This window comes from Acipenser ruthenus, chromosome 1, assembly GCF_902713425.1.
Source record: "Acipenser ruthenus chromosome 1, fAciRut3.2 maternal haplotype, whole genome shotgun sequence".
In the NCBI taxonomy this organism is placed as follows: Eukaryota; Metazoa; Chordata; class Actinopteri; order Acipenseriformes; family Acipenseridae; genus Acipenser; species Acipenser ruthenus.
In genome coordinates this window covers 81,215,684-81,231,108 of record NC_081189.1, presented here as the reverse complement: position 1 = coordinate 81,231,108, position 15,425 = coordinate 81,215,684, and the positions used below count along the sequence as shown (strand labels likewise).

At 37.9% G+C, this 15,425-nt stretch overlaps 1 protein-coding gene across 1 annotated transcript in view; it reads right to left on the bottom strand.

Moving 5' to 3' along the window:
• Positions 1 to 15,425, bottom strand: part of LOC117421068 (ankyrin-2-like) — a 137,687-nt gene that overhangs the window by 107,414 nt on the left and 14,848 nt on the right. Inside the window, 1 exon segment of the mRNA XM_059030808.1 lies at positions 3,529 to 3,630. Coding sequence (XP_058886791.1) covers positions 3,529 to 3,630 — 102 coding nt within the window.

Below are 15,425 nucleotides of genomic sequence, written 5' to 3'. Positions count from 1 at the left end.
TGCCTTCAGAAGTCACATAATTAGTTGAATGGAGTCCACCTGTGTGCAATTAAAGTGTCACATGATCTCAGATTAAATACACCTGTTTCTGGAAGGCCCCAGAGTTTGTTAGAGAGCATATCTAAACAAACAGCATCATGAAGACCAAGGAGCTATCAAAACAAATCCGGGATAAAGTTCTGGAGAAGCACCAATCAGGGTTGGGTTATAAAAAAAATATCCCAAACTTTGAACATCCCCCAGAGCACCGTTAAATCCATTATTAAAAAATGGAAAGAATATTGCACAACCGCGTCTCTGCCTAGAGAAGGCCGTCCACCAAAACTCAGTGACCAGGTAAGGAGGGCATTAGTCAGAGAAGCAACCAAGAGGCCAATGGTAACTCTGAAGGAGCTGGAGAGATCCACAGCTGAGATGGAGAAACCGTCCATGGGAAAACTATAACCCGGACGCTTCACAAAGCTGGGCTTTATGGAAGAGTGGCGAGAAGAAAGCCATTGCTGAAAAAAAACCCATATCAAATCCCATTTGGATTTTGCCAAAAGGCATGTGGGAGACACAGCAAACATGTGGAAAAAGGTTATCTGGTCTGATGAAACCAAAATTGAACTTTTTGGCCTTAGCGCAAAACGGTATGTGTGGCGCAAAGCCAACACTGCTCATCACCCTGAGAACACCAACCCCATGGTGGAGCATGGTGGTGGCAGCATCATGTTATGGGGATGCTTTTCATCGACAGGGACTGGGAAACTGGTCAGGATTGAGGGTAAGATGGATGGAGCCAAATACAGGGAAATTCTAGAGGAAAACCTGTTTCAGTCTGCAAGAGACCTGGGACTGGGGCGGAGGTTCACCTTCCAGCAGGACAATGACCCTAAACACACAGCCAAAGCTACACTGGAGTGGTTTAAAAACAAGAACCTGAATGTCTTAGAATGGCCCAGTCAAAGCCCAGACCTCAATCCGATTGTGAATCTGTGGCTAGACTTGAAAATTACTTTTCACCAACAGTCCCCATCCAACTTGACAGAGCTTGAGCAATTTTGCCAAAAAGAATGGGCAAATATTTGCAGGATCCAGATGTGCAAAGCTGGTAGAGACTTACCCAAAAAGACTCACAGCTGTAATTGCTACCAAAGGTGCTTCTACCAAGTATTGACCCAGGGGGGTGAATACTTATGCAACCAACAAATGTCTTTTTTTTGTTTAATTAACTTTTGTGTCACAATAAAAAAATATTTTGCACCGTCAAAGTGTTAAGTATGTTGTGTAAATCAAATGGTAAAAATCCCAATTAAATCCATTTTAATTCCAAGTTGTAACACTACAAAATGTGGAAAAGTCCAAGGGGGGTGAATACTTATGCAAGGCACTGTATATTAAGTTTGTGTTAAGGTAGAAATGAAATACAAACGAACAGTAATATTAGGTAACATGATATTTTCACTTTTTAACATTTTTCAGTAGAATTCACAGAGCTAAAAGCGCATCCCTCCGTGACAATGGGGCTGATTTTTGTTCCGTCTGAACCAGTGCAACGTTTGCCCCAACTCTTCAATTGATATCTGGGATGAGATGCCTTGAAGCAGAGTAGTAACAGAGGCAGTTTGTTTACACAAATGTAGGATATGTATGTCAATCATAACTAAAGGGAGGGTAGTGTTACTGCTGAGAGGGACCAAGGCAAAATGCAATGTTTCCCAAGACTAATCCACAGCAGGTGTGGCTTGCCCTGTCAGCAGGGATTTGACAATTCAAGCAACCTTTCAAGTGGTGCAGAATGTCTCTGAAACCTTTAAACTATGATCAGGAATCACCTTTACGATCAGCTTATTTCTAGCATTTAAGCAGTTTGTATTTCATAGTGTGGGTTTCTAATTAAAACACACTTTTTTGTTACACAATAACTTTGTTTCCCCTGATTTTCCACTTTAATTTTCTAGAATACAAGGACTTTCAGTATGGCTAGATCTCTTCAGTTAATACATCAAATGTTTTTTTTAAAACAAAATATTCTGAGATTTTGCACTGATTGTATACACATTTACACAGTGTCCACATATTCAGTGATTACTACAGAATGTTTCAGAATAATGAACCACAATTACATTATTAAAGTCCACAATGCTAACTTTTATTTTTGTATCCTGGATAGACCAATTATAGATCACAATTAACCCAGCTACAATAAAAAACATGAAGATTTAGACTGTGCTTCTTGTAATTTATGATGTGTACAGCAATTCTTTGACTTTTCTAGGGCATTAAAGTTTAACTGCAAGTTTTATAAATACTATAAGTATTGATGCTATAATCAACTATGTCCGGAAAGCATTTTTTAAGAATTGTAAAAAACAAAATCACAGTATGCTAAAATATACTGTAGAGATGCAGGCACCCTCAAGTCTGGGCCTTACACAAATTAACAGTGTACAGTACTTTAAATTGTCTAGATTTCTTCCAAATTATTATAGAATTTTACAAATTCATAGAAGCATCCAAGGTTTCATGTAATAATAATGTCCGGCCACAGCTGTTTTGTTTAACAGTTGCTACTCTGATAATATGTGCTACACCATCAGCAATGGTTCTCAATAATTTGCAGAGCCCTCAGTCTATCTGGGGGATTTTTTTAACATTATAGCAGCTGTTACAATCAAGACTGGATCCAAATAGAATCTGTAAACTCATCTTTCTCATTTTAGGCCTATTTTTAACTCGTCCTGAGAAATCCCAACTATTCAGCACACTGTGATATAAAATGCCACAGTAAGTTTGCACAGGTTAGGAACATGGGAGTGCTTTTTGAACAATTCTTGGAAAGCAAAGTTTTAAGGAATGATTATAACAGTTGGAATTCCTCAGCATTCTTTTTTTCACAGCAGTAAACTCTGAGAAAGGTTAATAAAATACTTCAGTGTATTACTGTATCTCTGGAGGAAAGATTATAGTTGTTGTCTTGTTTTTGGTTTGTTTGTTTTTAGTCTTCCTTTAAATTATATTTCACTATTTATCATGTACATAATAGCACAAAGAATTTTACATGGCAGAATAGGTGAAATGTTACTCGTCTGCTTGTGACCATTACAGTAAAACATTTACATGAAAATATTGCTATACTAAATTAGCATCGGCCATCCTGATCTTGTCTGTCATATACTAATACATTAAGCTGCCTGCTGTAACTCCAGAACTCTCTCTTGAAAATGTGAAGAAAAATAAATAAATAAATAAAAATCAAATGAGAAAATGAAATAAATTCAACGTGAAAAACAAAGGGCCGTGTTTCACAGATCCCAACAATGGCAGTGTCTAGATCCCCTGCTGTTTACAGTATAGATCATTAAAATAGAATCCAATGTAATTTTCAATAGCCAAAACAAGCATGCTAAATTGATTTTCACCATGTCTCCGTATGCTGTGCAATATGAACTTAATATAATGTTCGGCTGGGTTTCCATAAATGGACCAAAGCCATTATATGAATAGCAGACACATTTTCAAAGAAAACAAATGAAACCTCATTACCTGGTTACAAGTGGCAATGTCTACTCCTCCTTTGAGATACTCCAGCACTTTGTCAATGTTGCCAGCCCTGGCTGCTCGCAGGAAGCTTGTATTGCTGTCAGACTGCAAAAGAAAGAAATATGTGTGATTAAGAGATGGTCTTAGGAGCTGACACAGCAGAAAGGAAAAGCCAGTTGACCAGCAATTTGGTAGGTCCTTCAAAAGCGTACTGAAAAGATACAGTGCTGTGGAAGGAGGAAGGGAATAACACATACAGTAGATCACACTGGCTGGTCATCTAAAAATAATGAGCACTTGACAATCCTGAGATCCCAAAACAAAGTGAGGCCAATTTATAGGCCATCTACAATAGCACAGGCAAACTACACTTTTCTTCTGAAATCTACAATAATGGAGTCAAACTAACACATGGTTATAAACAGAAAATTCCTCCTGTAAGAAAATAAAGATGACAAAAGGCCAGCATCTTCTCAGTTTAATAACTTCATCAATAAAACAGTTTGTATTAGCAACAGTAACGTGTAGTAAACCCCAATGGAAGGAGCTCACTGGATAACCATAGAGACATAGCACCTCATTTGAATGTAAAAAAGCAGCCTCTTCATGTGTGCTTATCATTGACCTCCCCTATAAATGACTTTCAAAAGCTGGCACAGGAAAGCAAGCTGTAGGTCTCCCTTGGAGATACAGCAGTGTCGGCATAATTCAAATCGACTTATCTGGAGTGTTTACTAAAAACAGAGACTCCCTGCAAACCGCAAATGCTTCTCCATACCGAATGTCACAGCTACACTGCCTATTTGTCACACACAGAGCCAAGATAATGTTAAGGCTGCAGAATCATAGGCCTGATTGAGCTGCATCACACAGTAGTGTTTGAGGTAATCAAGCCTTACAGTATATGTTTTTACAGGGTGTGGAGCAGGACACAAAGTTAGCCAATCATGAAACAATATCACGCAAAGGAGTGAAAGCAGTTAGCTGGTAGTTAGTTGGTGACAAATACTAATCAGAGCCTTATCATTTTTGTCTGGAATTGTTACCAGGACATCAGGGACCACTGTTTCCATAGCCATAGTAAACAAACAAGTGATAGGTTTGCATGCAGTCTGCAAGGACCAATATGGGGAAGACAACAGCAGCAGAGGATTGTGACATTTGAGAGTCATCATTGAATTGTCACAATTACCTAAGAAAGATCAGTGCAGATGAAGATTCTCTCTGAGGAGGTTGTGGACACTATATTGTAAATTATTATTTTGTAGAGGTGGAGTGGAACTGGACATTGGGTCGCATAGGTACAGAACTTAGCTACAACCACATGGGACACAGTGCCTCTCAAAATTACTTGTATAAAGTAACTGTTAACAGAAGCCTGTTTTCCAATCCCTTTCAATGATATAACTATTTTCTACATTGCCAGTCAGCAAGCTTCTATGACAGATACTTGCATCCTATGGATTAATCCTGCAATCAGGACTTTGGATAGCTCCTTAAAGCTGCCTACAGGAAAGGCGTATTGCAATCCATTCCTCTTATCATACCCTGGTTGATGTATTGTTGTGATGAAGAGGGACCTTTAAGGTTGCAGAAGATTTTGAAGTGCTATATAATAAATCCATAGTATATTGTGAAATGTAGTTCCCCATTGTATGTGTATTGGTATAGGAAAATACAGAGGGGAGGTCAGAAGTATTTTTTTGGATCAGTTGAAGGTAAAAAAAGTCAAGACTCCCAAAGCAGTCCACTGTTTATACTGTATCTTTGTGTTTTTGTGACAAATCATATGTCTTCCCCACCAATCAGTGCTGACAGGTAGTCATTGCCACAAACAGACAAGCAATCAGATAAGATATGCATGGCAATTTCCTGTATAAGTAATGCCATAATGGTAAATATTCCACCACCAGCAAGTGCTAACTCTAAACAATAACATTTTAAAAGAGGCTGGTAAGATGAGCCTCTGGCTGTTAGCTAGATATATACATTTGTACATCCTACATAGCAGTAAACATGGGGAAAGACCCAAGTTGGCACAATGCAGATAAAGCCATATACAGAACAGGACAGCTTTAGGAAACACTTGTATCTAATATAATTTGACCATGTGGTTTAGTTCCCCTCCAGCTTTTACAGATTCTCAACAGAAAAATAAATTCTTGCCCAAAGCCCAGCATCACTGAGCAGAGTGGAATTAGTTGCAATCAGCACTGACGTCAGGTACCAAGTTCCCTGCCGCTACAGGCTGGAACACATCACAACCTGATTGCAGCCAATCAGGTTGTGATGAGAGCAGTAACACAGCTCCAGTCTCCACTGCACCCTGGTAGGTGTGGTCAGCCAGAATGCAGACACAAACACTGCAGCAAAACTCCCTTTAGTAGTCGAGACAGGCGGGGGGGGGATGAATTTGTTCACTGCATTCATGATGTATCTGTATGTATAGTAAATTCAGCAATAATCCATCTTTTCTGTGACAAAACTGTGTCTTTCGATATCTTTGAATTCCCCAGTGTTTACCCTTGTATTAAGCCTAGCTCTGTTGTCCCAGTGGAAGGCTTTTCTCCTTTTTTTTTAGTGTCTGCCCGACATCTAAATCAGTCCTGAATGGATCACTGGTTAAATATGCAACATTTATGTGACTCCTGCCTAGAGTCAGCACAAAACATCATTCTTATTCACCGCGACTGTGTGACTCAATGAATAAACGATGCAAAGCCATAGAAAACCATACGTGCACCATATTACACAGCACAACATGCAATATTAGTAGGCACTGCATACTGTACACAAAAGAATCAGTACCTGTTGTCAAGGCTTACTAGTGGCACTCTGCAGAGAGCAGGAGAGTGAAATACCTCCATGTAAATGGTTATTCAAATGCTGAAGGGATTTCAGTAGCTAAATGATGCAAAAAGTGAAAGAACTGGAGCTACAGCACAGAGCCACAAGGGAGCTAAATCTACTGGCTCTGAAATACAGAGTCTGCTGTAGAAGAGGAGCTAATGCAGACAATGATACACTAGCCTTCCAAATTAAAGACAGGACCAGAGATTATTTTGGTAATTTTTCACTGAAGCACAGTACATTTAAAGTAGTGTAATAGATAGACAGGTAAAGTGATTGATATAACTCATGGATTTATTTACTGTAGATGTGATTATCTACTTCTATATACTGTTACTGTTTCAGCCAGTCTCAAGTGCTGTGCTACTTGAATGCATTTCTGTTGATCTGGGGTAAAGCCAGCTGCCTGGAGATAAAGGGCTCTAGAAACCAAGTATAATTCTATTTATAATCTTACATACTTGTGTTGACTTGTGTAATACCAAATTTATTATTTTCTTTCTTTCTATTTCTCATTCCATTGTGTTGCCCTGCAATTTTGAACTATAGTAACTGAAGTAATAATACCCCCATCCCCACAGTAGGGATCTAGTTTGTTTATCTTCCATCAGCAGCATACTGAAAATGCATGGCTGACTAATAGAGGATTATAAACCATTGCTTTTTTGGAATGCAGACCTCTGTATAAAGATTCAGATACAGAGTGAAAGAAGAGACAGAAAAAGAAGAACATTCATGGATGTATAAACCCCTGAAGCAGAAAACATATAATTTCCAAGGCCCTTGGTTCCCTTCTGAGACAACAGAAAAGCGTATTTTGTAGAAATTTGATTCTACTTGATTCCTCATGGAGTCATGCGTTAAACTGATGATGTCCTTTCAGAGATGGATATGAGAAAACCGCTCTACCTTAACTCCGGTCACTGTATACAGTATGATAATTGATGTATTGCACTTTGGTTGCATCATCAACATTCCACATGGAAATTCGGCTTCAATGGAAGGGCTGATGTCATAGTATCAAAAGGAAGAAAAATAAGCAAAAAATAATAATCATGGCAGGTAATACATAGATTCAAATTTGGAGCTACAGTACAAAGCTTATGTCAATTCCACTTTTCTGTTGGGATACATTTTCTTCAATCAAGCAGCCATTCATACATCCACTTTGAAAACTAGAGGATGTAAATTAGTAACAAGGATAGCAAAAGCAGTATCTTGATATACTAACTTTAATCTTGTGTGAAGAGCCTGAAGGTACCCAATTGTCTAAAACCACAGAGTGAAACAAACTATACATACTGAGACCTGGAGAAAGTGCAGAGCTACAGTAGGGTTGATTGGGATATTAGAGTGTTGGGTGGGGGAAGACAGCTGGTCTGATCATTGGTATGCAGCCCACCCCCCCAGGAATGGGATTCAAAATGTTGTAGAATATGGTACAATAAGTAAAATACTGTGCAATTTATTATAGTGTGGTCTCTTAACACAAAACGGAAACACATCTTGATGCAGATTGCATATCTGAGGAGATTGCTGATACCAAGATTTTCTAATAATCTTGAGAACCAAAGTACCTTCATAAAAACAATTATTTTAAAGCTTTCTGGAGTTCCTTAAAATAAAATAGTGAACAGAGTAATTTGCAGCTATTGCATTTTTTGAGAAGTATTTATTTATTTTGTTAAACTCAAAAGTAAGACCTTGCTTGCCTAATTCCAATGCCATAGAATACAACATTGACATAATTTATTGATAGCTTTAATCCTTATTGCACCTACAGTTAGACTGCTTTTAGCCTTATAAATGGTTCAAATATGACTCTAGGTGTTTAGAAAACCTTTCAAAACTAGGGTGCTCACAGTTCCAGAATCAATAGGAAGCATATATGAACCAAGGTTCTTGTTTAATGTAGAGTACTTTACTTTGTGGTAAATTGCAGGTTAGCTGGGTTATGGTCCATGGTATATTAAAAGCCTATTTATTGTTTACACTAGCATATGCACTTTCAATAAAGTACAATAACATCTTTGAAAAACAAATTGCTAAGTAACAAAATGATATATACAATATACTTGTATATTTGAGCATTTCTTTTAAAAGTTGAAGAGACGCTTCCCTAAATAAGGCAGTTGGTATGCTCCCAATCCCTGGCCTGTATAGATAACAGTATGCTCAAAGTATATGATTAATTGGTCTGACCTTTCCATTAGTAAAATTGACTTGACATAGAATATTTGCCCTTTAAAAATGCCTGGGGTAATAAAGCTGGTATCCCAAAACAGGACAGCATTGTGGCTCGAGTTGCGAAAACCACACTGAAATATAATGCAAGTCAATGGCCTTTTTCTTTGCTGTTTTAAACATGGTGGAATTTCATCAAGGCAGAAAATTCCATTAAGATCAACAGAAATGCAACCCTTTTTGTGGCCAAAGAACTAATAATTAAACCTTCCATCAATATTTATAAATACCGTTTTAAGCAGCGCTTGTATAAGCAGTGCATCCGATAACAGACAATATGTAACAGGAAACAGGTTTCACAACAATAACACCCTTCCTAAAGTACTTCCATAAATATGACACATTAGGATTTACGGGATATCAATCTATATTGATTGCCAGATAGTCTTCCAGATCTACCCACAATGCAGAGCAACACTGTAATCCATTTAACATCACTTATCAGAAGTACAGTAGATTATGAAACTGTATGCGAAACTGGTTTCGCCATGTTGGCGCCTGCTGCTCTATCCAGCAGTTAACACAATGCTGGTTTTATGTTGGAGGCACAATGATGTAATTTTGCCTATATAACAACTTCAGTTGTGGCAACTTGCTTGCAAGGCACTCGATTACAACAATCACCCTTGCAAACTATGTAGAACGTCAGCGCACATATATCATTAACTAAGGAGAAGCATAAAGGGAATGTTGTTTTTCAGGTACTGTATACTGGAAGCTTCAATAGAATCACTAGTCAAGTACCTGACAGAGTTGTCCTATACTTATTGGACAAATGCAGGGACATAATACAATGGCACTTTGACTTAATGAGTCAAAAAGATCAAAGCTAATTGATTTGTGATGATCATAAGGCTATCAGGCTATCTTTTATGCTATGTTGTTCCATTAGATATTGACAAAGAATCCACAATTGAAATAAGTTAAAAAAGAAAAACAGAATTGTAAATTAAAAGATGTATACACCATCTCCAACAAGTATTGGCACAGATGACTGAATGTAAAAGGACTGGGGCTGGGATATTCATGTCCTGTTGTACCCCACTCAGGCCCCTTGCTTACTAAATATTTTGGTACAATTGAACGCAATATTAAAGTATGCTTCTCACGATAAAACCTTCAACGGCTTAGCAAATTCAGTATCAACACTATGAATGTAGGTCACTGTGAGCAAATCAGAGCATGTGGAATAACTTCTCATAACAAATGTTTGTGCATAGTGATGTTCTCTGGGGATGCAAAGAATGTTAGCTTCAAAATAGACCTGTATTCTGACTCTGGTACATGACTTGGAGACTTACTCTAATCTAAGTATGTGCAGCACATCTTTAGATAAGCAAAAGCCCCAACACTGACAGAAGAGTGTTTTGTGTATTGAGCCTTCAGTAGCTTCTCATTTACGTCTGCAAGGGCTTTTTGTCACAAAGGAATGATGTGTCCTTTGATTTGAAAGGTTTGGTTTGAAAGACTGATTTAAAACTATAAATCACATAAAGAGACTCCACTCTAATTAAAATAACTTTCGGATAACAGATGACAAATAGATAGATGACAAATTTAAATGAAGACAGACAGCAACTGGGACATGTCTCTGGCCTCAGCCTGATCACAGACTCATCAATACTTTCTATATTTAAGCAGCGGCACTGAGAGAGTCAGTCCAGCTGTCAAAATGGCTTAAGTCAGAGGGAATTGACTGTCCGTCTTGTGCACTGGGACACAGAATGGAAAATCAAAACCACTTAAAAGTTTAGAGGCTTTCAAGGTCATTACTTAGAGATCATGCTTTATCCACACCACTTTATTTCACAAGTTCCCTGCTAATGGCGAGTGTATGTAAAGTAAACAGCAGATAAACCCATGTTTACCATTCAAATGCTGTGACCATGATTCTGCCTTCATTTACCTAATTTTAGGGGTCATTTTTAACATTAGATAAAATCTAGGTTGAATTGAATATGCTTTTACTGCACTGTATGTGACAACATACAATTTGTTTGGATCATTTGAAGTTTTAGTTACAAACAGGTTTTGGAAAATCAGATGGCAGCTGGATCTTGTGGCACCAGGGAGGGTGCAAATAGACTGATCCCTGGAGTCAGCATTACACTTCAACCATCAACACTGGACCAATAGGAAATCCACGTTACCGACCGCTGAAGGCGCATATATTACTGTGAAGATACGTCTTGGTTGGTCCCCACCACTACTATCTCATTTAATCTTGGCAAAAGCAGTCCAATATTAGCATGAAGTAATTCTCATCTAACAAAAAATATTCAGTGACAAGCAACCAATTCATACAAAATTGAGTGCTACATAACCTAATTGCAGGTTCATAAATCATCCTCTGACATCCACACTTAAGTGGATATCTGCCATTCTTGAAGTACCTTTGTAAATAATCAATCAATGGAAAACCTCCTTGGTAATTGTACATGAAAATGTATAGTATACTTTCATTTGAACCTAGAATAGTTATCTTTCTTGCTCTTAAAATGAAATGCCTTTTAAATACAGCACACTGAAAGCTATCACAATTCTGGACCTAACTGGTGACATTTGGCTGAAGTCTGTAAGGTCACCTGTGCTGTCTTTCTCCACAATATGACTTCTGGCCTAACCTGAGTGCACTGCCTGACAATCACAACACTTTGGTTAAAGTTCAAGAAGCATTGCTGATCCTGCTTGTTAAAAAAGGCACCTGCTATGTAGCATTCCATTATTCTACAAGAATAACTACTTGATTTTCCACAGTGTACAGCAAGAAGACAATAACACCAGTATTAATTCAACTTTCAATATACCTCATTTTACGCATCACCCGAATAGGCTGTGTGCGACACCAATGTCAAGATCGGGCACCATTATTGCTGCTGTGGAGTCCCATTCGAATGGTAACAAGGAAGGAGTCTGTTAACCCCCAGTCAGTGTTAAGAAAATGATATCCACAAGACTTTCAGCACTCCCAGTGCCTTTCCTAAAGAACGACCTACCAAATTCCATGCTGGTGTATAGAGCAAGCGCTTGTCAAGTCTGTAGATACAATGTCTAGTTAAGTCATTCAATGTATACTATCATACAAGATACATTTTTAGATAATAAGTACCAGTCTGTTCAATATTTCTAAATCCAAAGCTCCACATTAGCAAGGTATTTATAATTGCTGTGTCTTATTGCACTAATAAAAATATATTTTAGTACTTCCCCCAGTGACCAGATTGTACACTGTGTAACACAGCCTACACATTAAAGCAGTAAAACAACAACAACTACTACTAAGAAGACAACACAAAGTCACAGCGCTTCTCAAAAGTAACTTACCTGTGGTTCAGGGTCCTTGCTTATTTCACAGCCATAGTAGTCAGGACTTTTGTCCAAGTTCTGCAGGCTGCCTTTCCCTCTAATTCCCTTGTCTGAGTGACAAGAATGGCAAAGTGGTGAGTTGCCCATGGCAGTTAACGTTTAGGAGGCTGACCCAGTTGGAAAAAAGAGCCCCAACCACTGTTGGCAGAATTGTACACTTCCCAGAAACAAGGAACACTTACACCAATCCAAGAGATGGGGGGCACCACATTGAAGTATCAACACTGCTGTTGCCCTCCTGCCTTACTACCTATGTCTACTGCAACTCGCTAACCTAACTCTGAAAAGAACTTGGAAAACCCAGCAATTGCTGCTACTGCATGCTGAAAACAGCCACCCATTTCCAATTCAGGCACTGCCCCGGCTATTTTTACACCCACCAGTCTAGCTATGTATGTAAATCGAGGGCCTCTCTTGACTTCAGTGCAGCACACCAAGAGGACAGTCGTATGAAATGCCCCACTCCTAAGGAATGCTATCCCATGGCTGTACTGTACTATCGGGTTACCACCACCACCAGCACCTTCAATCCTTACATGCTCCAAATACGATTCACTCTACAAACCTCACCGTTAGTGAATTTGTACAGTACCTGCTCTAGCCTTTCACAGCACAGCAGTAAAACCCATGCATTTTTTAAATCCAAACGTATTTTTAAACTAGAGTACACTTAATAACTGAAGCAAGATGAATCAAATGTTTTTCAAAGGACGGGGAACATATGTTTTACACTTCAATGACTTTTTTTTATGTTTTTCATATTTAAATTATTAATGTATATAGTATCAGTACACAAAAGGCATGTTTTATAGTCACACTATATTCCACTGCATTGATCTGGCATGAGTTAAAATATGTTAGTCATTCTGCCAGCCATTTTGTGCTATGATTCATTGAGGTCGTGGTAATTACATTCAGTTCATTTACATTCACTATGTGGGGGACCTATATTGATTGACAGAGTGCTGTGTGTGGCTCATCTTTCTTTTGCCCCCAGGTGCCATTATTTGGACAGCAGTGTGACATTAGTTGAGTGATGTTTCAAGGGCATGAGGTTTTGAAAACTAAATTATTACATGCCGTACTGTACAGCTTGCCTTTTTTTTTATTGTTGAGTCAACTAGAAGCAGACACCCATTCACTGCCTATGACCTATACTGCAGTCCAGTGCCCTACACACAGGACTTATCTCCTTTTCACAGATTTCCTCTTAGCTTTTACATCAAAAAATAAGCACTTGTTAGACCTGTAGGAGCCTACTTTAGTGGTTTCAGCAGGTAATTGAAACTTTAGAAAATCAGAACACACATAAAGTAATTGTTTATTTTATTTATTTTTATATAAAAGCCTCTTTGTCCCTTGTATTTATTTCACAGAAACACAGTACTGTTGTGAAACTGTATGAGTTTGGTAATTTGGTAAAATAAGTATGATTGTAAATATGTAATGATGTAGTCAGATTCATAATTGAAATAGGTTTGTGAGGCTGCTGGGCACCTCTTTGCAAGCTACAGCAGTTAAGGCCAGCTTGTTCATATTTTGGGTCTACCTTTCAGAAGGTTGCCTCACACATTTACAATACCATACTTTCTACTTTGCTCTTTTACCAATCACCTATGCTCATTGCTTTCACTACGCTTATGATGTCCATACGCTGCTATTCCTTTAATGTATACCGCAACAAACATGTTTAAGTTCAAGGAAGTGTGCAGTTAACTGATTCAAGCTCTGTGGCAACTACACTTCAAGTCAACATTGTATTAAAGCTAATGAAAAGTACAAAAGGAAAATAATTTCTTGCAAGTCCATTGCCTTGAAAAAGTAAAACAAATATGCTAACAGCAGCAGTACTGCACTCACACAGTCCTGTGAAGCACACTGAAACTATTATCACCTGCCCTGGTGTCACACACATTTCACTGAGCATTAGTTATGTGCTGCTTCACTGCCCAGCAATAATGACAACTGGCACTGTGGCAGCTGGCAAGAATACACGTACGAGAAAAATCACCATCACATTCTCAGAAATAGCCAAAGGAAATTCATGAGCTTATTTTTTTTTTTTTTTTCATACTGCTACACAGATAGCCTTGGCTAAAGACTATGTTGTTTTGAAGAGTTCTAAAGAGTCTTTGTGACACTACATGTTTATCCAATACAAACAATGATACTGTACACATAACTCTTAAGTTTCTCCTGCAAGTGAGCAACACATATCTCAGTATTGTTTTCTGAACAAAATTTGTTCAGCTAGTACAATAAACAATCACATTTATAAGACACTACTAATTATTGTTTGGATATACTGAAATACATTTGACAATAATCTAATATGTTTAATTTCCTGATAGTGAAGTAACAGTTATACAGTATGTAATACCTGGTCATACTAAATGTCCTACTGTTTTATTAAAACCTAATCTGGTAATTCTTTATGAATTACTAATGCATTTTACATGCTGGTATTATATCACATAGCAGTACAGGATACAAAATGCCTGTGTTTGTTTTCAATATAAAATGTATTATTTTCTCTAGCAGTGGAGGTGGATACTTTCATTTTAATGGCTTGTACTTAGTAATTGGCTTGGTAATGTGTTTGACACAGTCATATTTAAGACTCATCCGCATTTACAGTATGAAACCACTTCCAGTGAACTGTTTTAAATTACTATCAACAGTGGCAGAAACTTTTACTACTACAATGAGCGACATTACTACAATGGCTCTTACTATATTTTAAATGTTTTCTTATATTTGTGTCACATCATCCTCTATCTGTCAGTCCCAATCTTTAGCCTACACTAAGCAATAAAAGTGCTAAGTGGGTGACACGTTGATATTTTAAGATTTATGCTTTAATTCCAATAATGCAAGGGCAAGCCCATTATAGACTATGGAAGTGTTCCAGTGTTTTTGGACTTGAGATAGAGTCTACATTTTGGTTTTAATAAAGATGAAAATAGACTGTTGTTAATCTGCCAACAGTTTCTTTTTGTTTTGGTGACTCTCTAATATACATTGTTAAAAACAACACACCACAATGCCGATCTAACCACACTGTCTATTCAGACATAAACCTCTCCCAAGACTTGCCATTGTGCCAAACTGTGTGACTTGATGTAAACAGTATATTTTCAAACAAACCTACTAGGGATCTAAACAAACCAAAATCCAGAACTGACTGCCTGGAAGATTTTTTCTTGATGTGTAGCTGCAAAAGGTGAATTTTAGAATGATTTATAGGAACTAACAGAAAGATATCTGCGTGTGGGGAGTGTTTATCATCAGCTACAGAATTTGGGATTTCGAGCCTGGGATGTCATAATAGTCTAGCAGACGATGGAGCAGTCATTCTAGTGAACTAAATCTGGTTTCAACAATTCCTGACGCAAATAAACTCTCCTCAAAACAGAGGCTGTTCCCATTGATCAGTCACA